Raw genomic sequence first — 27,558 nt, 5'->3', positions numbered from 1 at the left:
GTAAAATGTGGCAGAACTAGGATCTGGGCTCTAATTCCGAAGCTTGTGATTCTCATGTCACTCTACACTTTCCAACATAACTGATTAGGGTCAGGAAACAAAAATAAAAGAAGCCTCTGAAGGAACAAGTCATCAGGCGGCTTGCTATGGTATACCTACTATGCATCAAGCAGCCCCGCTGAGGCTAGCTACTTTAGCACACGTTCCCAGACTGTACCACAGAATGACAGTGTTTTAAAGGGCTTCATCCCAGACATGTAAAAGCAGAACTCTAGGAGGAGGGCCTAGAAATCTGCATTTTAGAACATCTCCTATTTAGAACCATTAATTCACAAAATGATACACATAGTTTCCAGGTAAGTACTTTTGAGTTAAGATCTGATTTGGAACTTGGACTTCTTGGTAACTATTGGTACAAAAATGGAAGAAGGGTACAGAGGGTTTACTTAAGCCAGGAGAAAGGAAGTCATGACCTGGGGGTTCCTTAGGTAGAGCTCACATTTGTGTGTTGCTTTTATTTATTTATTTATTTTGGGGGTGAGGATTGAACCCAGGGGTGCTTTTACAGCTAAGCTACATCCTCAGTCCTTTTTATTTTGAGACAAGTTCTCGCTAAGTTGCTGAGGGTCTCACTCAATTGCTGAGACTGGTCTTAAACTTGCCATCCTCCTGCCTTAAACCCTGGAGTCACCACGATTACAGCCTTCAGATTGAGGCCTCTGGTTCATCTCAAAGGGTGCCAGCTGAAGGTAGGCATTGCTACGGCTGGAGCTAAGGGTATGCGTGGGGGAAGGCCAAGCTACTGACTCTCTCCTCCTTCCTTCTCTTAGCCCTTCAGTGTTATGATGTACCCAGCGGGTCCAGGATCTGGTGACTCCCCAGAGGGCTTCCCTGAACAACCGAGGCTCCAACCACAAATTGGAAATCGCACAGCTCAGACCATGGGTACCGAAAGTGCGTGTATCATATAATCCTCTCTTCTTCCGGGCGTGGTTGGGGCAGAAGACTGAGGGTGGGGGATTGGGAAGAAACACCCAGGGCTCTGTGTAGCACAGAATCCATGGAAGAACTGGCCTTCATTTGGGGGTGGGGGGTGGGGAGAGTACACTTTGCTCCATCATCTGTCTTCACCAAGTGCCTGGAATGGTATTAGGCACTAGAGAGACACCTTGGGTAAGCAAGCACCAGTTACACTTGGTCTCTGGCCTGTGCATCCCTTTCTTTCCTTCCTCCCTCCCTTCTTCCACCCACCTTTATCAATGAGGACCCCCCTCCCCCTTTCTTCAAGATTAGGGACAAGAAGGTCCATTTGGAACAGGCAGGAAGGAGATAAAAATCTCTTGATTTTTATTTAGAAACCTCAACTGGGGAAGACAGTAAAGGCAGGAAGGGGTGGAGGGAAAACGGGAAAAGCTGGCTCCCTCTCTCCTCTGGGCTGAGAGCCTGATTATAGAAATTGGGGTTATAGGAGCCTCAAAGAAAATCCAGCTCTCCGTATCACAGATGAGGGAACTGAAGGGCAGAAAGGGCATATGGTGGCCCCAAGGTAGACACCTAATTAGTGGCAGAAGTAGGAATGAAAGTGTGGCCTCTGAAAGACAGTCCCAGCTAGGCACTCATTCCAACCCCCAGCCCCGCAGGCGCGTCGCCACGGAGCCCCGCTCCCCCTCGCCCCGCCCCTCCCCTGACGGCGCACTGCGGCTGCGCTGCCAATAAAGTTGTTGATGCGGGCGGCGCACACGTGGGCCGGCTGGGGCGGGGCCTGGCGGCGCGGGGCCGGACGAGCCGAGCAGAGGAAGACCCGGCGGGCGGCGGCAAGGAGGGCGGCGCGGGGGCCGGCCATGATCGCGTCGTGCCTGTGTTACCTGCTGCTGCCGGCCGCGCGCCTCTTCCGCGCCCTCTCAGGTACCGGCCCCACGTCTGACGGGCGGGAGCCTGGACCCGGCCTTTCTCTGCGGGACCCGGGGCGGCGTGAGGAGCGCCGGGCCTCCGGCCACGGTCCCCCGGCAGCGCCAAGGTGTGGGGAAGCGGTCCTTGACCCGCCCCCGGCCCGACCTGGCCCCACGAGGCTTGGCCTGGCTGGGCCGGCGACTCTCGTGGGCGGCCCTTCCAGCCTGAGGCTGGTGACGTCGGGCTACAGTTAACGTGGACGCGGGCTGGGGAAAGGGCCGCCCTCGCTGTCCGTGGGGTGGAGGTTCTGGGGCCTTCTCAGCCGCCGCCCCGGGGTCGGGAGGGTGGCAGCCCGGCCCAGGCGAGTGCCCGAATTCTCTGCCGGTAGAGGCGGGGCCGCCCGGGGCTCGGTGGGCTCGAATCCTGGAGGCACCTGTCTTCACCTGCTCACTCCACCGCCGACGCTCAGCTCCCTGTGCTCGCTCAGCGGAGTCTGGTGGAAAAACGGACGCCCAGAAGCCAGAGACACGTTTAAACCCCAGCTCTGGAGCATTCTTCCCGGGAACTTAGAGATGTGGTGGGATGGGGCAATGCCCCATGGATGCTTTAGAGAGAAGAGGGAGGGTTATTCCTTCACTTTTTCATAATCTGCTTCTGCGCCTCATTCCTGGTCTTTGAAATTCCAGAGACTTATGCGACCCTCACTTCCTCTCTGAGATCACATAGAACTCCCAGACTCTTCTGCAGTGTAGGGGCGACAGGACCAAGAAGTATTAAGTCATGAGTCCAATTGCATTGTGTGCTTTTTGTTTCTGGAGCTCTACACAATGTTTGTGTGTGTGTAATAATACATTTCATGTTAAAATATATATAAGTGTGTGTGTGTGTGTGTGTGTGTGTATTTCTGTGGTCTCTGCCACTGGAATACAAGTTTCAGGATGCAGGACTGTGTCCATTTTGCTCATTATATCTAGTGCTAACACCCTGCCTGGTGTATGGTAGGTATTCAGTGAATTCAGGAATTGTCCTGTCTTGTGTGTCCTTACTTCTCTGGAATGGGAAATTCTACAGAAGCCATTGTTTTCAGAGAACTAAGCATATGTTGTTGTAGTGTCTGGGAATTTGTCCAATGTCCAGGAGAGCAGTTTTAGTAACATATGCTAGCCCAGAGGTTTCCAGAACAGTAGAGTTCAAGGGATCTCAGAGGAGGCCCTCCCACCCACACATTAAACTTCCACTTTATAACAACTTTGTGTATTTGGTTTTTAAATGAGATTTAAAATATTATTCTGCTTCTTAGAAAGAAACCTCAAACAACAAAATCTACTCAATTTGAAAACTAGTAACCTTATGCATATAAACCAAGAACCTTTGCCATCTGCTATGCACAGAGTTGTTTCAAGGGACAGATAATTAGCAAGTCTCCGAGATTATAAAGCCCAGCAATGCAGCTCACAGATTTAGAGCAGATTTCTCAGCACTCTTGGCATTTGGAGTGAATCTGTCCGTGCATTGTAGGACATTCAACATCCCTGTCCTCTAGCACTGGCTGCCAGTAACACTACCACCATGTGACAACCACAGTATCTCCGGATATTGCTAAATGTCACCTGTGTGCAAAATCCCCCTTTCCAACCTCCTACTGGGGTTAAAAGACACTGGTTTAGAGTGGTATAATAAATTCATATAAGTGAGACATTGGAACTGTTGGTGTTTTTCTTTTAAAAATTGCCAATAAAGTCAATCTTTAGTGACAGTGGGTCATCATTGTGCATGGTACTTGTCTTATGCTGTAAATTAGTGATTCAGGGTGAATTGAGAGTGTTTGTCATCACCAAAACACTGCACTGGGGGATTTGAAGCTCGAATTTTAAAGATTCTCTAACCTGCTTTCTTTTCTTTCTTTTTTTTTTTTAAATATTTTTTTAGTTGTTGGACCTTTATTTTATTTACTTATATGTGGTGTGGAGAATCGAACCCAGTGCTTCACCCAAATGAAGCAAGTGTTCTTTCACTGAGCCACAATTCCAGACCCATTTTATCTGCTTTCTTATATGTTGGCTGTTATTTGTAGCTGCTGTAGCAGAGAGATGACAGCTGTCTCTTAACTGTCAGTTGTTAGCACCTTTTAATTTGCAGCCTCTGATATGTTGTGGAATGGGAAAGCAGATAATGAAATTTGTGAAAATTTTATGAGTAGAATAAATAGCTTTGAGAAGAGGCCCAAGGGTGTTAGTAAAGAAAGAAGTTGTATAGATTTTAAGACTGTTTGCTTTAGGGCTTTTTCTTTTGAAATGCCTTAATAGATTAGGGATTTACAGAGCTAAAAAAATACTCATGGAGATTAGATAATCTGAACTTCTCTTGTTCCCCATTTTATAGTTATGAGTAAGTCCTTAGACTAGGGGCATCGTCCAAGTTTAGTTAGTTTTGTTAATTTTGGTGCTAGACCATAACCCACAGTTCTGTTTCATGGTCATGTATTAATTCTAATATAATGTGGTTTTTGGAACCAGAGAGTTTATATTAATAGCAATCAACCTTCAGATAAAAGGGATGTACTTATATGTACCTATCTGTGCCCTAGATTATGTGGGACAGATATTCTTTTACTCATGCACTGAAATTTATCAGATCCCTACCATGTAAATTAGGTCATGTTAAAGCACTTATAACAGTACCTGGTGCATAGTAAGCACTTTGCTCTGGTGATGGTGTTCCAGGAATTAGGATAGGCAGGCTTGATGATGGTGTAATGGTGAGCAAGGTGGCCATGATTTTTGCTAGTATGGGGATTACATTCCAACTGTGAGAAGAGTGTGGGTTGGGTGATGCTCTCTCTTTTTTTTTCTTGAGATTTTTTTTTTATTGTTGGTTGTTCAAAACATTACATAGTTCTTGATATATCATATTTCACACTTTGATTCAAGTGGGTTATGAACTCCCATTTTTACCCCGTATACAGATTGCAGAATCACATCAGTTACACTTCCGTTGAGTTACATATTGCCATACTCGTGTCTGTTGTATTCTGCTGCCTTTCCTATCCTCTACTATCCCCCCTCCCCTCCTCTCCCCACCCCTCTTCTCTCTCTACCCCCTCTACTGTAATTCATTTCTCCCCCTTGTATTATTTTTCCCCTTCCCCTCACTTCCTCTTGTATGTAATTTTTTTGTTGACTATTTTTATTAAATATTATTATTATTATTTTTATTGTTGGTCGTTCAAAACATTACATAGTTCTTAATATATCATATTTCACAGTTTGATTCAAATGGGTTATGAACTCCCATTTTTACCCCGTATACGGATTGCTGTATCACATCAGTTACACTTCCATTGATTTACATATTGCCATTCTAGTGTCTGATGTATTCTGCTGTCTATCCTGTTCTCTACTATCCCCCCTCCCCTCCCCTCCCCTCCCCTCCCCATTTCTCTCTCTACCCCTTTTACTGTAAATCATTTCTTCCACTTGTATTATTCTTCTCTTACCCCTCATTTCCTCTTATATGTAATTTTGTAAAACCCTGAGGATCACCTTCCATTTCCATGCGATTTCCCTTCTCTCTCTCTTTCCCTCCCACCTCTCATCCCTGTTTAATGTTAATCTTCTTCTCAAGCTCTTGTATGGTAATTTTGTATAACCCTGAGGGTCTCCTTCCATTTCCATGCAATTTCCCTTCTCTCTCCCTTTCCCTCCCACCTCTCATCCCTGTTTAATGTTAATCTTCTTCTCATGCTCTTCGTCCCTACTCTGTCCTTAGTTACGGGTGATGCTCTCTTATAACCTGATGTTTTGGCTTTCCTCCTAGATGCTTTCTTTACATGTCGAAAAAATGCCCTCCTGGCGAAGAGCTCGTCCCCCCAGGTAGAGGGTGACTTTGCCATGGCCCCTCGGGGCCCTGACCAGGAGGAGTGTGAGGGCCTGCTGCAGCAGTGGCGAGAAGAAGGGTCGAGCCAGGTGCTCTCTACTTCGAGTGAGGGTCCCCTTGCAGATAAGGGATTAGCCCAGAGCAGCCTGGCACTCCTGATGGATAATCCTGGAGAACAGGATGCTGCTTCAGAGGACAAGTGGTCCAGCAGGCAGCTGAGTGATCTGCGGGCAGCGGAGAACCTGGATGAGCCTTTCCCTGAGGTGCTAGGAGAGGAGCCGCTGCCAGAGGTCCAGGGCCCCTTGTGGGCAGCTGTCCCTGTGCAGACGGGCCCCCAGTATGCAGACTGTGCTGTTCTCCCAATGGGTGCCCTGGCTGCAGAGCAGTGGGAAGAGGACCCTGCCATGGTGGCCTGGAGCATAGCACCAGAGCCTATGCCCCAGGAAGAGAATCCCATCTGGCCCTTTGAAGGCCTGGGGCAGTTGCAGCCTCCTCCAATGGAAATACCATATCACGGTGAGTTGGGCAAACTAAAATTGAGTGAGCCAGGGGAGTGGCTTGGCTTGGGGAAGGTTCTTGGTGGGAACGCCACCACTGCTGCTTTCTGTCTCTGAGAATTTTTTGGTGTCAGATCTAGAGAGGTCTTGCAGATGATCTTTTCCAGCCCCCTGGACTTACTGATAAAATAACCACAGTGCATAGAGGGAGTGGGCCATGTCACACAGCCAGCTAGTGGGAGAACTGAGGACTGATGCTAGTTCTGGTTTTCCACTCTTTCTACAGAGGTGACTTAGGGGCTTTCTGAGAAGTCTCAGGGCCTCCACTCCTTGCCTTAGCCTAGTTACATTTTGAGAGTCCATTAAAATGTGAAGAAAAGCTCTGTGGCTCAAATAGTTTTGAAATCTCCCAGCTGCCCCAATGCTACAAAGGAGCAGAGGTTGAAAAAGCCCCAAGATTGGAATTACTCCAGAAGTGTCTTTAATCTCAGGTGACTATAAACTACAACCAGCTGAGTGATTCTTCAGAGACTCCTGAATGTAGCCAAAATGAGAGCCAAGTATTTTTTGAGCATCTACTGGGTGCTAGGTAGTGGGGATGCAGTTGTGAACAGATCAAGATTGCTTTTGGCTTTGTGGGGCTTGCCCTCTAGTCTAAAGAATGTCCTTAGTGCTGTCTAAATCACAACAAGAGAGGGATAGTGACAAGAGCAATGGAAAAAAGAACTTGAGGCATAATATTACAGGTCAGGAGTGGAGGAGACGGGGCCTAGGGTAACCTGTACTCGTTGTGAACTCTTCTCACCAACCCCTCTGCAGAAATCTTGTGGCGAGAATGGGAGGATTTCTCCACCCAGCCAGATGCTCAGGGCCTGGAGGCAGGGGATGGCCCTCAGTTCCAGTTCACTCTGATGTCGTACAACATTCTGGCCCAGGATCTCATGCAGCAGAGCTCAGAGCTGTATCTGCATTGCCATCCGGACATCCTCAATTGGAACTATCGCTTTGCAAACCTCATGCAGGAATTCCAGCACTGGGACCCTGATGTGAGTGAAAAGAGGAAAGTGCCATTTTGCATTGGTGCTAGACTTGGACTGTTTCCCGATGCTCTTAGAGAATGAATTCACATCCATAGTGATTACAGTCCCCTCTAGCTCTAGAGCTTGCTTGCTTAGAGTCTTTTGAGTTTTGGAAGATCCTATGACACTCTCGAGGTATATGTTTTCCAGCACCTTTATGCAGGGAGGGAAACAGGAATTCAAGGAGCAGGAAAATCTAGTGCACCTGTCTGGACTCCTCAGTTTAAATCTACGCCTGTTCTTTTTGATGGTGACTGGGAATTCAGTCCTGTGGGCAGTTTCATTGTGACCCTACCTGAGATCCATAGTAGTTTCCTGTTTGGGAGCCTGCTAGGGAATGGGAGTCACATTCCAGAACTCTGGAGTGATTGGTTTCCTTTGTTAATTTCCCAGATCCTGTGTCTCCAGGAAGTCCAGGAAGATCATTACTGGGAGCAGCTGGAGCCCTCTCTGCGAATGATGGGTACTGCAGATTGCTGTCATATTTGCCATCTTTTCTTCCTCCAGCCCTACCTACTCTCTCCTGAAACCCACATCATTTTCTTGTGTCTTGGTTAGCCCCCAGTCTCACCTGTGAGAAAGAAAGCAGAGTTCTATAGTTTTTAAGCAGTTCTGACATATTGCCATTTAACCCTTGAAGTAACCAATCCTGTGAGGCTGAGTGTTTTTATTCCCATTTTATAGTTGAGGGAACTGGGGTTCTGAAAGTTTTGTGTGACTTGCTCAAAATCACAAAACTACAAAGTTAGTAGGTTGTGGAGCTAGGACTCCAACTTGTCTGACTCCAGATTCTTTGTTCTTCCTATTATGTTCTATTGCTTCATACCCTTCCCTCCCTCCTTTCCTTTCTAGCCCTTCAGACATCTGGTTACAGCTGTAAGGGAATCTCTGCAGGACCAAGGAGGTGTCAAGGACAAGGACTCCCCTTATTGAGCAGCAGGAACAGTGCCTTAGGGACACACCCCTGATCTGCTGCCGCTGGTTGGAAGGGGTTCAGGCTTCAGGGACTCTGACCGATGTCCTTGGTGGGATTTTCCTTGTAGGCTTTACCTGTTTCTACAAGAGGAGGACCGGGTGTAAAACGGATGGCTGTGCTGTCTGCTACAAGCCCACCAGATTCCGTCTGCTCTGTGCCAGCCCTGTGGAGTACTTCCGGCCTGGCTTGGAGCTCCTCAATCGGGACAATGTGGGCTTAGTGTTGCTGCTACAGCCACTAGTCCCAGAAGGCTTGGGGCAGGTCTCAGTGGCTCCTCTGTGCGTGGCAAATACTCATGTCCTGTACAACCCACGCCGGGGTGATGTCAAGCTGGCCCAGATGGCCATTCTCCTGGCTGAAGTGGACAAGGTGGCCAGGTTGTCAGATGGCAGCCACTGCCCTATCATCCTGTGTGGGGACCTGAATTCTGTCCCTGATTCACCTCTCTACAACTTCATCAGGGATGGAGAGCTCCAGTACAGTGGGATGCCGGCCTGGAAGGTGAAATGGGGGAGGCCACTCGGGCAGGGGGGAGGAAACATGGTCTAGGGAGAGATTTGGGTGTTGGTGTCAAGTGCTGCTTCTGTGGTAGGGACAGGGTTACACTTATTCTGACTCCCTTCTGCCTTTTCTCCTTACGTTGATCAGCTTATGCTCAAACTAGAAGTTAGAAACTCACGAGTACCTTTGCATATTGAAAACCTTTCAGTTTTTTTATATATTTTTTAATTCACAAGTAATACATAAGTACATTTTTGCAAGAATTCAAACATAAGGCAAAAGCTCCCTTTATTACCTAAATTCCCTACCCTCCTTCAAATACTGACTGTTCTAAATTTGGTGGTGGTCTTTCAGATTGGTTCCTATCTATTTATGTTGATATCTGTTTCTATGATATTATAATCACAACTTACATTTATTAAGCACTTAGCCTGTGCCACGTGCTATTTTAAGCACTTTACATGCATTAACTCATTAATTTTCAGTATTTCTATCATTGCTTTCATTTTATAAATGAGGAAAACTAAGGCCCAAGAGAAGTAATTTGTTTTTGGTTATTCAGGTAATCAGCGGTAGAGCCAGGGTTTGTACTGAAGGAGCTCTGGCCCTCTATGACTCTGCTGTGATTGCTTGTAACAGCCAATGTGTGATATACACATCTGTGATATGTTATATCGTAATTGATGATATAGTATTGTGTGTTTCATTTGTAGCTTCGTTTTTTGTTTTCAGTCAATAATTTGCATATGAATCTCTCTCATAACTCCACCCCTTGCACTCCTTGGTGTTGGGGGTCAAATCTAGGCTCTTGCACATGCTAGTTAAGCATTCTACCACTGAGCTACATCCCCAGCCCTTTATTTTATTTCGAGAAAAGGTCTAGCTAAATTGGCCTGGCTGGCCTTGAATTTGAGATTCTCTTGCCTCAGCCTCCTGAGTAGCTGGGATTTCAGGTTTTTGCCATGTGCCTGACTTTACTTTATACCTTTTAGCTGCTGGATATTGATAGCATATATGGTTCATAGTTTTCTCAGCTTGTGCTGATTTCTTTGTATGTCAGTTAATCTCTTTGTTCCTGTTTTGTTATTGGTTAGCTTTTGGCAAAGTACCGTGGAGAAAAGACACAAAATGATTAGATTATTGCTGAGCACTTGGGCTTTTATTTTAATAAGATTATTCAAGTGCCAGCAATGTTCTAGTTGCCCAGAGAAGGCCATTATCTTTCTGTAAAGAAGCTGTAATCAAGGAGCTCAGGGAACAGGAGAAAGAATTTGCTGAGTGCTGACCACATGACAGGCACTGAGGTGTAGTAGATTTGCTTTGAAGCCAGACAATCTTGAGTTCAAATCCCTGCTCTGCCTCCTTGGGCAGGTCACTTAAGTCTTATTTTCATCTTACATTGGGTATATAATGGGACCTACATCAGAGGTGTGGGATTTTTTTTTTTTTTTAATAGATTAAATAAAATAATGCATGTAAAGTGTTTTCCAGTTTGTGGTTTAAGGGAAGCAGTCAGTAATTGGTAGTTATTTTATTAGATTTTTAATTGTTCATGGTATTTTACAGTAAAGGATGTTGAACCCAAGAGAGTTATAACTAACTTGTTCAAAATTTAATGGCCATTAAATTTCAGATGACGTTTTACTTCAGATGACGTATTGAAGTTTATGCCCTTTAAGGGCAGAAGGATTGTATCTGTCACATTTATCCCCAGCATTTAGCTAGTGTCTTGCACATAGTTGGCATTCAAATATTTGTTATTGTTAAATGAAATAAAGGGCATTTTGCTACACATGTTGGAGATGTACAGATGACTGATGTTGCCGAATGTTTCCCCCACTACGTTCTGTCCGTTCCCAGGCTGCTCAATGGCTTTGACCGAGGATGGTGACATAGATACGGTAAAGTGCTTTGGTGCATTTCCCATTTGGTTTGACCCTGTGGTTTCTCAGTAGTAGGCTCAAGATATTAGACCTTGATCCAGAAGATCCAAAGGTCAGGATAAATCTCTTCCCAACTTAAGTTAAAGCGCCTGAGAATTGGCCTTCCCTGTGTAGAACTGTATAGATTTTTCTAAGATGAAACTTAGAACCACATGCTTATAACTTTAATTCACATATCTCACCCTCTCACTTCCCCTTCCTGTTTCATGGACATAGCAGTATTTCTGGTGAAAAACCAATATTTTAAACTATTTTTAACTTTCCCCTGAGACTTAAGTGGGTTGCTTATTCCATGTGTGTAGTGTGTGATTGTGTGTACTTGTTCACATGTCCCAAACATGGACTGTTATTTCCTTTTTCTGTCTTGGTTTCCTCATTCCCATCTTGCTCTTTCCTTATAGGTATCTGGACAGGAAGACTTCTCCCATCAGCTTTACCAGAGGAAGCTGCAGGTCCCACTGTGGCCCAGCTCCCTGGGCATCACTGATTGCTGTCAGTATGTCACCTGTCACCCCAAGAGATCAGGTAAGCACATGGCACATTCTTGGTTGGCTTCGTCTTCGTGACCATTTTGGGAGAAAGCTTATTTCTCAATGATGAGAAAGTGTATAGTCTCAATTCTTTTAGCAAGTTCCTGTATTTTTCTCACTGTCCTCCATATGGCCACCCAGTGAAATGAACAATTTGAAATCAGAGCTAGTGGAAAGTCTTCTGGTCTTCAGCACAGACTTCCTCTGGAAGCTGGAAGCTTCTTGGTTCAAAGGAGGTCTCAGCATGTTGCTCCTTTTCCTTTCTTTCACTGTATGGCTTTTCCTGGTTTACAGAGAGACGTAAATATGGCCGAGACTTCCTGTTACGTTTCCGCTTCTGCAACATCGCTTGTCAGCGACCAGTAGGACTGGTTCTCATGGAAGGAGTGACAGACACTAAGCCAGGTAATGGAACTAACCCTGATTTCTTTGTCCTCTTCCTCCCTCCCTCCTGTCTCTTGTCAGTTCTGTGGTTTTCTAGTCTTTTCTAAATATGATTCTTAGAGATCAACTTCTGGAAGTAAGTCTACAAGAAGGAAATGGAGTTGAGTTCATTGGTCGTATGCATTTGTGGAAGTGTAGTGTGTTAAGAGCACTGGACCAGGAATCAAGAGGTGTGGGTTCTTACTAGCTCTAAGAGCCTAAGTAAACCTTATCATCTTTTGAGACTTGAGTTGCTAATAACTAGCATGTATACAGTGTTTCTAGGGGAGAAGACATACCTGTTGAGGCTTCAGAAATCATAAGGTGACAGTGGACCTGGTTGTAATAAACAGTTGCTCCTGTGGAGAACTTCCAGATTGAATGTAGCAGAGTATACATGACATTCTTGCCTTCTTTTCTCTGGAGCAACTTCAAAGCACAAAGAGGATGGGAAAAAAATGCAAATTCCATATTTGACAAAAAGTAGGAGATCTGAAGATATCTGAAACCATGAGCCATGATTTAGGTGGAATGGCTGCAAGAAATACCTGAACGTTGTTCCAGGAAGTTGCTTGGGGCTGAATGGATCTCAGACAGAATCAGCAGAGTAAATTTCCTCAAGGTGAGGAATATACCTTAAGGCACAAAACCAAAATCCTGCGTTTTTGCAAAAAGAATAGAATGCATTGATAGTGTGTGATAGGAAAATCCCTGGGCTGTTTAAGAGGCAGTGGAGGAAGGATCCATCAAAGAACCAAACCATATTTGCATTAAACAGTCTGTTCAAGTGTGGAAGGGTAATGAGATACTTACAGAGCTGCATATCTCTTTGGGGAGACATAAAGATTTAAAGTCCTCACACAATACTGCATCATGAGGAAAATTCCTGTTGGAGTACATAACCAGTCCTTCCTTTGTATAAACTGCACTCAAATAGCTAGTGCAAAAGAATTTACGCTAGCTAATTCCAAGCCCGGCTTGCCTAAAACACTGTGGGATCTGCACTAAATTACTATAAGAAAAAAAAAAAAGGACTGGAAATGCTTCAAAAAATAGGGAAAAAAAGAAAAAGGAAAAAAATAAAAGAAGAAAAGGGGGAAAAAGAGGACACTTCAAAGATAAAAATTGCTGCCATGAAGCATGTGGAAATTATAATATTTTTCCATGAATTAAAAAAAATAAGGCAATCTCCTTTATATAAGAAGACCAGAAAATCAAGTAACTGATTTTGTGTGTGTGTGTGTGTGTGTGTGTGTGTGTGTGTGTGTGTGATGCTGGGGATTGAATTTAGGGCTTTGTGCATGAGAAAGTGACTGCTTTTGTGAAATCAATACAGGCATGTGGCAAAATATCAGATGATTTTTTTTTCTTTATGGCACTGGGGATTAAAACAAATGCTTATTCACTGAACTGCATAGCCAGCCCAAAATGTCAGAAGATGAAACACAAGTTTTGGAGCATGGAAAAGAAGTAGAATAAAATAAAACATTACATAGAATGAAGCCAGAGTTGGATGAAGCACAAGGAAGAATAGATACTCTGAAAATGAAGCAAGAGACAGAGGCCAGGAACTCAAAACTAGCAAAAAGAAAAGGAAGCATAAAAAGGATTTAGATACTCTATGTGCATATATGATTACATGACCTCTGTAATTCTACATCATGTACAACCAGAAGAATGAGACATTATAATGCTTTTATATATGGTATCTACTGTCATGTATTCAGTCGCTATCATGTATAACTAATTAGAACAAATAAAAAAAATTACAAGAAAGGATTTACAGAGAAAATGACAGTAGTGAAAGATAAGAGTCAATGTAGACATAACCAGAGTCCACAATCGCTATCATGTATAACTAATTAGAACAAATAAAAAAAATTACAAGAAAGGATTTACAGAGAAAATGACAGTAGTGAAAGATAAGATTCAATGTAGGCATAACCAGAGTCCACAAAGAAGGAAACCAATATAACCTCAGAGTACTATTTATTCTAGGAAGTCTTTCCCAAAAATGAAAAGATATGACTCTTCAGATTCAGAGGACATATCATGTTTCAGTAAATAATCATGTACTGACATCATAGTGAAGTTACTAGAAGTCAAAAGACAAAAGAATCCTTTGGGCAGTTGAACCAAAAGATTGTGCTATTTTTATGTGTAACCATAATCAGATTGACTCTAGATTTCTTTTTTTTTTTTAAAAAAAAACCCTTATCTTTATTTTGTTCGTTTACTTTTGTGTGGTGCTGAGGATCGAACCCAGTGCCTCACACGTGAGAGGCAAGCGCTTTACCTTGAGCCACACCCCAGCCACCTGGCTCCAGATTTCTTTTTTTTTTTTTAGAGAGAGAGGAGAGAGAGAATTTTTAATATTTATTTTTTAGTTCTCGGCGGACACAACATCTTTGTTGGTGTGTGGTGCTGAGGATCGAACCTGGGCCGCACGCATGCCAGGCGAGCGCGCTACCGCTTGAGCCACATCCCCAGCCCCGGCTCCAGATTTCTTAATGTCAACATTCAACTTTGGAAAACTAGGCTTCAAGAAAGAAAGGTTTAGCTCAAGATTTGATAACCACCAACAGAGCTTGAAGAAGAAACTAGTAGAGAAGTATAGACAACCAGACAAGGGCTAGGAAACTATAGTGAAAGGTCTAGTGGTGAGTGATGAATTTGTTTTTCTTGTAGTTAATTTGAATTGGCATTTTCCACAGAGCTTTGAACATTTCAGTGGCTCAGGTTTTTTTTTTTTTTTTTTTTTTTTGTTTTAATTGCAAAGCTTTGGTATTATTATAACTGTGGCAAGAGCAGTAGTAGTACAGTGATTGCCACCATGCATTGAATGACCAGCATGTACCAGGAAATGAGATAAGTGCTTGTATCACTCAGGCTCAGCGAGGAGAGCTGTGGCTCATGTGTTTAGACCTCAAAATTCTATAGTTGAACAATAACAGAATCCCACATAGGTAATTTTATAAGTTGTTTAAAAAAATCAGTGCTGTACTTGAAAGAAGCATAAAATAGCATTTAAATTTAATAACGAAGCTAAACTAAGGACCTTTAAACTACATACTGACAATCACTTTGTAAGTAGAGAAGAATCACTCAACAGTAGAGAAATATCTAGTTCAATAACAGTGCAAAATAACATAGTATTTTCACAATTGAAATTAAAATTGGATAAACGCATGGATCTGCCATGTGCCCTTATTTGTTCATTGCTCTCACCTAGGGCTGAACAGGATGCTGATGAATCTTTCACATTCCAAATCTAAAAAGCTCACCATTTTTAGGCCTCGAGGGCAAAAATTTAAGTGGAGTACAGGGAGATAAGTGTGTCAGTTCATTTTTTTCTGGAATATCTGTTTAGATATGCCAACAAATACTGTTCCAGTTCAGTACCAGTTATCTAACCCACCTTATATCAAAACGTGCCCACTTGACTGTGACTTCAGTGGAGCCTCTGAATGCTAAAGGAAACGCAGTGGTGGTAGTAATGGTCTGATTTTCCCCTAAGCTGACATTGCATTGCACTGGAGGGTTCCATATCACTCAGGTTGTGTAATATAAAACATTGTGATTCTCACTCTTTCCAACTCCCTTTGTGACAAAATAGTTCATAAATAGGGTACTTACGTCCTTCTTGTTAATATTTTCAATTATTGAGCTGGGAGTTTGACTCAGTGGTAGAGCACTTGCCTAGCATGTGCAGGGCCCCGGTTCGATTCTCAGCTCCACATAAAAATAAATAAATAAAGGTATCGTGCCCAACTACAACTAAAAATAAATATTAAAAATATTTTCAATTATTAATGATTTCTTTTTTCCTGTATGATTCTGAAAGACACAATCTTAGTCCATTTAGGCTGTTGTAAAAAATATCGTAAACAGGGTAGCTTTTAAACAACAGAAATTTATTTTTCACAATTCTGGCGGTTGGAAATTCCAAGATCAAGGTACTGGCAGATGTGTTGTCTGGTGAGGACCCACTTCCCAGTTCATTTATGGCATCTTTTTACTGTGTCCTTACATAGTAGAAGGGACTAGGATTCTCTCTTGGGCATCTTTTGTAAAGGTATTAATCCCATTCTTATCCATACTCATGACCTAATCACCTCCCAGGGGTGCCGCCTCCTCATACCATCACTACACGGGGGCTAGGATTTTCAACATATGAATTTGTGTGGGGAGGACACACTAACACTATAGCAGATACTGAAAAGGGATCACTGTTTTCTTTCTAATCTTTGTACTGAATCTTGAGGCTTTGGGTTTTAAACTAAGTAAGAGGAAAGTATGTGCCCAAGTTGTGCATTGTAGAAAGAATAATTGCTAATAAGTGTGGCTTTCGTAAATCACTAGTTAACATGTTGACCAGAGGTTACATAGAAACCTACCTGGCTATCTGGTCAGCTTTCTAAGCAGGAAAAGTTCTCAATCCATCTTCTCCACTCATCCATGTGGTCCTCTTCCCAAGTACTTGCAGAGCTTGCTTGCTTGACTCCTGCCTATGCTGAATGGACCCTGGCAAGATGTTGAGACAGGATGCTTTTGTAGAGGTAGCTATACCTCATGTGACCTGGAGGGGCAGGTGGGAGCCTTCATTTCTGTGGCACTGCAAGAACAATGCTGTTTGTACACAGTACTGTGTGCAGAGGCAGAACCTGGTATTGAGGGGAAACCACCTTTAAGATTCTGATGGTCACTGTGATTTTTCTTGCATATTGTAATGGCAAAGGATGTGGCTCAAAATGGAAACATTAGTGTTATGAATGTTGATGTTCCAAATAACATCACATCAACAATCACAAAGTGAAACTGTAGGTATAACAAGGAATAAATAGAAAATAAGTAGTAGGTTTAATCCATCTCAGTCTCCAATAGGTCTAGTGAGTAAGAGGGCTAGAGTTGTAGCTCAGTGGTAGAGCACTTGCGTAGCATGTGTGAGGCCCTGGGTTCGATTCTCAGCACCACACATAAATAAATGAATAAAATAAAGGTCCATCAACATCTAAAAAAAATTAAAAAAAAAAAGGTAGCTGAGAATATAAAAGAGGGCTAGGGATGTGACTCAAGTGGTAATGTGCTCGCCTGGCATGCGCAGGGCGCTGGGTTCGAACCTTAGCCCCACATAAAAATAAAATAAAGATGTTGTGTCCACCGAAAACTAAAAAATAAAAAAAATTCTCTTTTTTCTCTCTCTCTCTCTCTCTTTAAAAAAAAAAAAAAGAATATAAAAAAACCCTAAGTACCATGTTGTATGGTAAACCTGATTGATTCATATCAAATTCTAAACATTGAAGCAAAGAAGACTTTAAAAAATCACTGGGAAATTTCTTAGAATTGACCATAACTTTGACAACAAAGCACATGTAGTAAAAATAGAATTTAAAAACATGAAAGAAAACCGTATACTCTGGACATTTAAAAAACTTTAAGGTTGAGGCTGGGGTTGTAGCTCTGTGGGAAAGTGGTTGCCTCACATGTGCGAGGCCCTGGGTTTGATCCTCAGCACTACTTAAAAATAAACAAATAAAATAAAGGCATTCTGTCTATCTACTACTATAGTAAATAAATAAACAAATAAATAGTGTGTTCATCTTCAACCAAAAAATATTCAAAAAACAAAAAACTTTAAGGTTAAAGAGGAAATTTAAAGTGAAACTGTAGGATATCAAGAAAATAACAATGAAAATACCATATATTTGTGGGATATACCTAAAACAGTGTTTATTGAAAAACTCATAGAATAATTGTCAAAATTCAACATCAATTCTACATAGTTAAAAAAATAAGAACCCTGTTAAATAAGGAAACAATGGATGATGCCTTATACTGTTGATAGGTTATCTCAACTCCAAAAATCAGCATCTTGCTTAAATAGTATTCCTGTTAAAGTTAGGAACAAGACAAGGACATCCACTATCATTATTTATTTGTGTTTGGAGATAACAGAATTAGAAGTATAGAATATAGAAATAGAAGAAAATACAAAGGTAAAAATGGAAAGGAGAGGGCAGATTATTCTGTGCATTGGGAGATTATTATGTATTATACAACTGATGATCTAAGAAAACCAGCTAAGAACACCATTAGTATTAAGATGATTTTGGAAAGTAGGTGCAAAGTTAATATGTAGAAATCAGTAATATTCCATGTAAAAATGCTGATTGATTTATTAAAAAATATAAAGAAAATAAGACCCTATTTGTAATAGCAACAAAAATATATAGTAATGAATTTGACAGGAAAAATGTAACGTATGAAAAGGAACATTTCCTTTCATCTAAATTATCAAATTTTTTGGCATGAAGTTGTCCATAACATTCCCTTATTCTTTTTGTTAAAACAGCTTTATTGAGATGAAATTTATATTTTATAAAATCCACCCATTTAAAAAGCATAGTTCAGTGACCCTTAGTATATTCAGAGTTGTATACCCATCACCACGATCTAATTTTAGAACATTGTCAACATCCACAAAGACGAGTTAGCAGTCACTCTTCAATCACCCCCTCCAAGTAAAAAATCAAGTGAACATCAATATGGGTTTCTGGACTCTCAATTCTATTCCATTCACTGTTTTGTATCCTTATCTCGGTATTATGCTGTCTTTGATTACTATAGTTTTGTATACTTTCAAACTGGGAAAGTCCTTTTTGTTGTTTTTCAAGATTATTTTGACTGCTTTTGCCCTCTGCATTTCCATATGAGTTTTAGGATCAGCTTAACCAAATTCTGTAAAATGGGCTGTGGTTGTGGCTCACTTGGTAGAGTGCTTGCCTAGCATGTGTGAGGCATTGGGTTCGATCCCTGGCACCACATACAATAAACAAATAAAGGTATTGTGCCCATCTACAACTACAAAAAATATTTTTTAAAAAATTCTGTAAAACCAGTTTGGTTTGATAGGGATCTACAAATCCATGTATCAGTTTGGGAGGTATTGCCATTTTACAGTGTTGTCTTATGAACAATGAACCTGAGAAAAATTTCCATTTATTTAGATCTTTAATTTCCATGTTTTATGGTTTTGGGTGTGCAAGTCTTATTTTACTTCTGTTAAATTTTATTTTAATTGCTTTATTCTTTTCAATGATATTATAAATTGAATTATTTTCTTAATTTCATGTTTAGATTAGTTCATTGCTAGCATATAGAAATATGGTATTTTGTATGTTGATCTTGTATTCTCCAATTTTGCTGTACTCATTTATTGGTTCTAATAGTTTTTTTAGAAAAAAACTACACTGGTTACACTGTTGGCTAGAAGTGGTGAGGACAGATTCCCTTATCTCGTTCCTGATCTTAGAGGTAAAACTTTCAGTCTGTCACCATCAAGTATGATGTTTGCTGTGGTTTTTAATAGATTCCCTTAAGGTTGAGGAAGTTCTCTTCTATTTCTAGTTTGTTGAGTGTTTTTAAATCATCAGAGGTTGTTGTATTTTGTTAAATGTCTTTTCTGAGTCTCTCGAGATAATCATGTTTTTTTGCATTATGTTAATTGACCTTACATTCTTGGAATAAATCCTGTATTGTCACAGTGTATTATACAAATTGTTTTTATATTTTGCTGAATTTGATTTGTTAGTATTTTATTGAATACTATCATATCTGTGTTCATAAGGGATATTAGCCTGTAATTTTTTTTTTTGTGATATGGGAATAATACTGACCTCATGGAAAGACTCGGCAAGGGTTCCCTTCTCCTATGTTCTGAAAGGTTGGTGGATGATTTGTATAAATGCTTCTTTAAGTTTTTGGTAGAATTCATAAATAAAGCCATCCAAGACTGAGTGTTTCTTTGTGGGAAGTTTTAAAATTACTGATCGAACTCTTTACTTGTTACAGGCCTAGTCAGATATTTTGTTTCTTTTTAAGTCAGTTTATATAGTTTGCGTCTTTCTAGGAATTTGCTCATTTTATCTAACTTATCTAATTTATTTGCTTACAGTTGTTTACAATATTTGCTTATGGAGTTTTTAAAATTTTGTTTTCTGTTTTTGTCCTGTGTCATTAGTAGTAATGTCCCCTCTTTCATTCCTGATTATAGTAATTTGAGTTTTTTTTTTTCTCAGCTGTCCTGGTAAGGGTTTGTCATTGTTGATCTTTGATATCTATTAATGGCATTAGGATCTGTGATAATGTCCCTCTTTCTTCATAATTGGTAATTTATATCTTTTTTCTTTAAATGAATATATGGTGTATATGTACACACGTGTGTATTTATGCATGTATACGTATCTACATATGTATATACATAACACACAATGCTATGTGATGGAAAATCTCTAGAGAAATACATTATGAGTTTGGTAACCTTGGTCGCCTCTGGAGAGGGGAATTGAGTGGTAAGAAGTAAGAGGAAGCCTCACTGATGATTTTTGTACCATGTGACTCTATGACCCATTCTTTTTTATAAATTGAATTAAATTTTTTTCAGAATGCTGAGCCAAGGAATGCAATGTCTCTGTTAGAGGCCTGAGGTTCTTGACCTTGGCTCATTATTTTCTTCCTCTCTTCATTGTTCGTCTTTCCCTTTCCCCTTCAATCTAGACAAGGATCTAAGAGTGATTTCAAGGGACTAGGGTGTGGCTCAGAGGTATAGCGCTTGCCTAGCATTCGTGAGTCACTGGGTTCAATCCTCAGCACCATATAAATATAAAATAAAGACATTGTGTCCACTTAAAACTTAAAAGAAAAATAGAAAAATAAATATTAAAAAAAAGAGTGATTTCAAGGTGAAAAGCTATGACCCTACTTCACTGACTGTGAATGATAAAAGCTTTCTCTCTCTGGTCTTCTACAGAGCGACCTGCTGGTTGGGCCGAGTCTGTCCTTGAGGAAGACACATCTGAGCTTGAGCCTGTCTTCCCCAGGTAAACTTCCCTCCAGCTCTCTTCAGCTTTTATTCAGCCCCTTCCTAGGTGTGGAAGAGGGATTCCCATTGGCTATCCTGAGGCTGATTTGGGAAGCAATTTTTACTAAGCTCTTGCTCTTCTCCCAAGAAGATCATGGAGAGAGTGTATGGGTATGCAGAACTCAGAGGGGCCCACTCTTATTTTTGCAGATAGAAAGCACATGAATGCCTTCCTAGGTGGGTAAAGCCTCTTAGAGAGCTTGGTGGCTCATGGACAGGGGCACTTTGGGTATACTTTATCAGGTGGCAAGTGGAAAATGCAGATTTTAAGGGTTAAGGGCCTCAGTATCAATGTGTCTGTTTCTGGGCTAATTTTAGCTAAGTCTGCCCATCTTGTATTAGCATGGAAAGGTATTTGGTGAGACTGGATCATTAGGATTATCCCTTAAAAAAAGCTTTATCAAACACAGAGAGAAAGTGATCTGGAGAAATTTTAATGGTTTCTGTTGACTGACATCTCCCCTCTATTCCTATAGGGTTGTAGGCACCATCCAGCACTGCCTCCACCTGACCTCAGTCTATACCCATTTCCTGCCCCAGCATGGCCGTCCAGAGGTCACCACAATGCCCTTAGGTCTTGGAACAACAGTGGATTACATCTTTTTCTCAGCTGAGTCCTGCGAGAATGGGAACAGAACTGGTAAGTCTGGGGGATCCAAGGTTCTGAGAAGCTACTCCAGGGTCCTGGGGATCTGCTGATAATAAGCCAGGCATTTAGTGGCATAACTTAGGCTGTGGGACATGATTGGCAGAGGAGCAGGTTCCGTACCAATCTTGGTGCTGGCTGCTGCCCTCATTCTTCCTGTAGGCTCCCTCCCTGCCTTCTCCATTTATCCTTCCAGCATCAGAGAGAGGTGAGTGAAACAGGCACTCTCTACTCCTATTTTAGGGGTAAAAGTAGAGTACTAGGAGTGATTGGACTTGTTTGGGTGGGAATGTGGGGAACACAACTAACTGAGGCCCTGTTTTCTCTCTTCATCTCATGCCAGTAGTCACAGGGAGGAGTTTACTAACGTCATGCCTATTTTGTTTAAAATGTAGTTTTTAGAGTGTTAGAATCGATCATTTATGTTTAAAAGTCAGATTTTACATAGGAAGTCTGGATTTTTGGCGGGGGGGAACCAGGGATTGAACTCAGGGGCCCTTGACTACTGAGTCACATCCCCAACCCTATTTTGTATTTTATTTAGAGACAGGATCTTACTGAGTTGCTCAGCGCCTTGCTTTTGCTGAGGCTGGTTTTGAACTCATGGCCCTCCTGCCTCAGCCTCCCGAGCCACTGGGATTACAGGCATGTGTCAGCGTATCTAGCAAAAGTTTGGATTTTTTGCTTCTCTTGGAAGCAAAACTGTACCTGGGCTATGGTCCTGTTTGCCATAGGCCCTGGCACCCACCTGTCTTCTCATTGATATTACCACAGGGGGGCATCTCTGAGGAAATGAGGCCTCATAGCCAGAAGCTGTAGGAGGTGGGACACAGCCATAGGGGCCCACAGAGGCTTGGTTCCTGGAGGGACTGTCATGCTCCCCAGGAGTGGCTGTGGCTGCTCTACCCACTGAGTTCTACTTTGTGTCCCAGATGATAGGCTGGATCGAGATGGAACTCTCAAGCTCCTGGGCCGCCTTTCCCTCCTCTCTGAAGAGATTCTGTGGGCCGCCAATGGCTTGCCCAACCCCTTCTGCTCTTCAGATCATCTCTGCCTGCTGGCCAGCTTTGGCATGGAAGTCACCGCCCCGTGACAGCCCCCAGGGGAAGAGAGCTTCTTTTCCGGAAGACCTCAGTGACCAGCGACTGTGGAAATGCCCTGTGCTGTGGAAACTTATGTCCCTCCCCCTCATTCCCTCCTGCCCGTGGTTAGACTTTCTCCAGGCCTGTCCACGTTTTCTGCCTGTGGTCCCTGCCCTGCCCCAACCTCTTCCTAATCCTTTGCCACATACTCAGTGGCCCTGGGAGAGGCAGAAGCAGGGGGGTCCCCCTTCCTTCCATGTACCCAGCGCTCCCCCTTGATTTTTAATTACCAGGGTTGTGGGAGCTATTGATCTCATTGGTTATTTGCTTTTAGGCCGTTTCTTGGTGGTACCTTCTGACCTGACCTTCTCCCTGCCTTCCTGACCCCTGGGTCTAACCCTCTTGCAAGGCATGCACACATGTGATGTGTATATGATGCATGTGCCCCCTTGGGGTGGGACTGCCCAGCACGGCCATGCCTGCCTCTGCCCGGTCCACTTTCCACATGGGGCTGGGTGCCCAAGGGCAGGTTGAGAGCTGGGTGCTGCCAGGTGGCAGCAGGGTTGTGGGCTTTCCCTCTTGTGACCCTCTTGAGTTTCATCAGTTCTTTATCTTGCCAGCCAGGGCCTACTTGCAGTCTAGGCTCTGGGAACAAATGGGCCCCACAGCCTGCAGCAGCAGATGGAGGGGGATGTACCACCTACCCAGTGGGCTCTGAGCCTTCAGCCCAGAGGTCCCAGCAGGCTGGCCATGATTGCTCTAGGGCTTGTCCCTTTCCTAGGCTGCCCTGAGACAGGCAGAAGTTTGAAATCTTATGTGGGGTTCAGTGGGCTGGGTGTGGTGTGAAGTTTAAAACTTTCTAAGAATGGGGAGAAAGAACCTTTAGGAAACTGCTGCTCAGTGTACTCGACAGAATTGGGCATAGAAGGGAGTCACAGCCGGGGAGAGTAGGTGGGCTCTGCAGCCACCTTAACCAGCACCCAAGACCTAGTGGGCTTGTTCTCTCCTCTGCACACCCACAAGCAGTTGTCTGCTGCTTTTTTCCTCACAGTTTTTGCTTTTTGCTGCCTCCTCTTTTCCCATTCCCTTCCACTTTCTCTCTAGAAAAGCCTGCTGTTTCGCACAGGCCAATTTGTCTCAGCAAAAAGATGGCTTTGGGCCAACCTGGTCCAAGAACGTAGGGCGGCCATGCTTGAGGATTTGCTCTGTCCAGCATCCCTCAATGCATAGTGTCTGTGCTTTCCCTCCATAGCACAGGGTACCCTGGCCCACCCAGGGACCCCCAGCCCACTCTGTGTCACCTGCATGCCTTACTTTTTCATGTCTGGAGTGTGTCCTAGGGTGTTCCTGGGCCAGCTCCTCCCAATTCCCTGAACTCCAGAGCAATAGCTGGCCCTTGTCACTGTGACTTGCTGTTGCTCCACTCAGCCTCCAGAATGAGACTGAAGGGACTAGCCAAGAGGCTTGTGTTAGGGACAGTGGTGGGCCAGAAGTTGATATTCTTTTCTTTTTTGAAAGCCAAAGACCCAGCTCCAATTCTGCTACTGCATTCCTGGTTATAAGCTTTCATGTCTAAGTTCTGAATTTTTTCCTTTTTTATGTTTGTGTATTTTAAAGCTTTGTTTCCTGGGTACCAGGCATGTGCCTGTCTGAGCCCCAGGCCTGCCAGCCCATCATTCACTCTGTCTGTCCTTGGGCACCTCTTGAGGTGGTGTCAAGACAGTTCCCTGTTTGTTCCTAGGATGAGAGCCCATCAGTGTTCTCTTCTGCCAGGAAATGCAGGTTAGAAATGGCTAAAGACAGCAGAGGCCGGAGTTTGACAGGTTATCCTTTCTTTGTTTTCTTATTTGTTTCTGTTTTAGAGATGAAATGGGGGGTGGTGGTTGTTAAATGGTCATTTAAACTTCATTCTGCAGTCTGCAGAACTGGGGCAACTTTTTCCAAATAAAGATTTACCTTTTACCTCCCTATTGTTGGTCTTTTTATTAGAATCCTGAAGGGCCTGGGGTCTTGAGATAGGTCATGGAGGATGAGGTGGACACACAGGAAGAGACTATGGAGCTTCTGATCCTGGGGTGGGGTTTCAAGACCAAATCCCAAAAAAGGAATTTCTTGTAATTTGCATTTGTTAACCTCCTACTTCCCAGGCCTGGGAGGAAGAGGGCTTGAGCAAACCCTCCGCCAGCCTTTCTTCCCTGTGAGAAGAAAAAGCTCTATCTTGGCTGCTCTGTGCTCCTGTCCCTTGCCTCCCCATGGGCCACACCTCATTTAAAGGAGGGCCTGTGCCCAAAGCAGGAAAGACATGTTTTCTTGGTCAGAGCTGCGGCAGCTGCGGGAAGCATGAGGCACGTGGCAGATGCCTCTCGCCGAGCATCTATTTCTGATCATCTCTTTTGCATTCTGGAGCCAGGGCTGAGCTGTGGGCCATCTGTCGCTGGAAACATTTTTTTCTTTGCCAGGTCTCACTTCTGGGACTTTTGTCCTCCATCCTCTCTATGCATTTAAGCCTTGCCAAGAACATGAGGAGCCAGGTGTGGTGTTCCTCTGAATAGATTCCCAGACCTCAGACTCGACCTCTCAAGAGACTCTGAGCATCTGAGTTACTTAGAGCCACCTGGTGCTTCAGTTGCACTACCCAGGTTGGGATTCGCTGATTTGGTAGAAAGAAAACTGAGGGATTAAGAATACCACTCGCCATCTTGGCTGGGTTGGTTGGTGACTGCAGGTAAATTACTTAGCCTTCACATTTCATTTCAGTTCACATTCACTTGGTGAAATGGAAATTTCTCTTAAGAGGATTTTCAGATCTGCTTTGTGTTGCGGCAAGAAAAGAAGGCTCAGAATTGCACAGAATTAAGGAGTTTGGGGTAGATGAGCCCTGACACAGAGGAGTCCTGGCTACCTCAGTCACTTGGTGTGGCACAGCACTGGTGCTTGTCCACTGTCGAACAGCACTGCCACCAAACAGCGTGGTGGTGTTCAGAGAGGGCCGTTACGTCTGATGAGACAATCCCAGAGAGAGAAGTTGAGAACCTTGACTTATTGCTTCATTTCTTGCTGGCATAAGTTCCTCGGAACACAGCCTTTCTGGAAGCAAAGGTCTGAGGAGGAGAGCTCAGAGGCAGCTTGAAACCAAGGACTGAGAAGGAAAATGATCAACCAGTGTGCTTTTTTTCCCTTTGCAGCTCCTGCCCTGGCATAGCTACTCACTGGAGGATTGCTTTTTGGTCAGTTGCGTGATGGCTTTTCCCATCCTCTTTCTTCCTCTGTTCCAGATGGACTACCATGGGCTTGGGCAGGGACCAGGGAGGGCATGGCTGGGATGCATCTTGGGAGTGGACTCTGGGGCTCCTTTCCCTAGTGTCTATCAGGAGGATCTGTTGCAGCTCTGGGCTCCCAACACCCTGGTGCACCCAGCCTCTTTCTGAACAAATGTGCAAAACCAAAACTCTTGCAGATGAGGGCCAGCTGGCTGAGAGCCTGGTAGAGTGCAGATTGGCCTGGGTCAGAAGATGTGAATTTCATGTGTTTTGAAGGGAACTTCCCTCTGTCCGATTCCTAGTCTGCTCCTACACCCTAGTGCCTGGGACCTCAGCCAGCTGTGGTGAGAACAGTCTCTACTTTTACATCCTTCGAAGTTTTGTTTCCCATGACCAAGTCCTTTCTGGCTAGGGATTAACAGGAATCTATGTATCTGTGTACATTGTCATGTGGGCTAGGTCAGCTAGCCCTCCAGCTGACCTGTGGTGGCCCATCACCACGAGCCAGGCCTCAACAGCTGGTCCCTTCATCCCCACTGGCAAACGCTAAGGGTTATCAGGCAACCTGCGTCTGGGCCAGTCTGCTTAGTGTGACAACTGCTTCCCATGGCCACTGCCCTCCCCAGTAGCAGTGCCAGGTCCTGGCGGATGGGGGGTGGGCAGAGTGTCAACCTTTTCATCTTCAGGGCTGAGACATGCCACGCACTTCCAAAGGTCCAATTCTGTTTAATCACATGCTTAGGTTAGGCAGGCACATGCTGTGCACCTGAGAGAACCAGGGGAGCAAGAAATGAGGCAGCCCCTCTGCCCAGGAAGTTGGGTTCTTACCCTCCCTGGAGTCTGCATCCTAAGGAAGGAGCCCAGGCCTGCCGCAGGCCACCTCCACAGGAGAGCCGTCTTCTTGGTGCCTGCCCACCAGGCTTCTGTGCTGTGTTGTTTTAGCTAAACTTTCAGCGTGTGGATGTTGGCACTGCCTGTGGAAGGCTGTGCAGTGCGAGACATCGCTAATTCAGTTACCTTCGTGGAAAGGCTTTTGGGGTGTCATTTCAGTGGATTCAAATAAGCCTGCAATAAAAGTGCTTCTACTTAACAGTGCACAGTCCAAAATGTCGTCAGTTCCGATGTGGCCTCTCCAGCTGCCCGCTGCCTCTCCCCCAATCTGAGCACGCCACACTACTAGCAAGGGCAGCTTCCTGTGGTAAACTGCAGTCTAGTTAGGACTTTGTGGGGATGGACTGGGGTAAGAAGTAGGAAATATCTCCTTTGCTTACAAGTCTGGGTTTTGCTCTTAAGCTGAAGGAAAGGAGAGCAGAGACACGGGACAGAAGGAAGGGTTAAGGAAATGCCTGAGATCCTGTGTTTCTCCACTGATTGAGTTTGTCAGTGTGGAAAGAGTTGACACACAGGGACAATGAAGGGGAAGAAAGGGCATGTTGGGTGGACCCAGGGGTGCTCTCCAAATCTGTGGCCTGGTGACTGATGAGGAGGGACTTCAGTTCCCTGTTGCTATGGTTTCCTGAAGTACGCTCATCTCCTGGAAGAACCTCCCTTTCTCCTTTGTCCTGATGGGCGTGGTGGGCTTGAGCAGGGAGAGCAGGGCTGGGATACACCTGAGGGTGAACCCCGGAGCTGTAAGAGGGACCTTATCTGCTCCCGGATAAGGTTAGCAAGAGCTGAGTGGCTTTGGCAGGCTGAGAAAAAAGGGACCTCTGAAGGCCTGTGTCCATCGTCCATCATGACAGCGGGGAAGTTTCCTGGTTTTAGACTCTGCTCCCCTCCCCTCTGGGTTCTTGCAGCCATTGGCTGATGATGGTGGGAGGCGGGTGGGCTGGGGCCCCAGCTCCCAGGGGGAAGAGAGACGAGGAGGCCTTGTGGTGATTTCTGCCCAGCCCACACAACAAGCTGGGGAGACTTTATTTGTTTCAGGGGGAAAGT

The 27,558-nt window shown here is 43.9% G+C and overlaps 1 protein-coding gene across 1 annotated transcript; it reads left to right on the top strand.

The window, feature by feature from the left end:
• The first annotated feature begins 1,758 nt into the window (after positions 1–1,758).
• Positions 1,759–24,324, top strand: ANGEL1 (angel homolog 1). Its single transcript, XM_081288695.1, has 10 exons — positions 1,759–1,905; positions 5,707–6,282; positions 7,083–7,309; positions 7,736–7,805; positions 8,386–8,819; positions 11,164–11,287; positions 11,587–11,697; positions 20,525–20,594; positions 21,112–21,275; positions 22,214–24,324. Exons 1-10 carry the CDS (start codon positions 1,842–1,844, stop codon positions 22,372–22,374), a joined length of 2,001 nt encoding a protein of 666 aa, XP_081144821.1. The 5' UTR covers positions 1,759–1,841; the 3' UTR covers positions 22,375–24,324.
• Positions 24,325–27,558: the final 3,234 nt, after the last annotated feature.

This window comes from Spermophilus citellus (genome assembly GCF_964194105.1).
Source record: "Spermophilus citellus genome assembly, chromosome: 4".
Classification (NCBI taxonomy): Eukaryota; Metazoa; Chordata; class Mammalia; order Rodentia; family Sciuridae; genus Spermophilus; species Spermophilus citellus.
This window is presented reverse-complemented; position numbering and strand designations above follow the sequence as displayed.

Excerpts from the sequence above, each read along its gene's own strand:
- ANGEL1 (XM_081288695.1), top strand. The coding sequence starts at position 1,842 with ATGATCGCGTCGTGCCTGTGTTACCTGCTGCTGCCGGCCGCGCGCCTC. Across the intron at positions 8,820-11,163 it reads GTGGGATGCCGGCCTGGAAG|GTATCTGGACAGGAAGACTT; the intron begins GTGAAATGGGGG and ends CTTTCCTTATAG. Across the intron at positions 21,276-22,213 it reads CGAGAATGGGAACAGAACTG|ATGATAGGCTGGATCGAGAT; the intron begins GTAAGTCTGGGG and ends TTTGTGTCCCAG.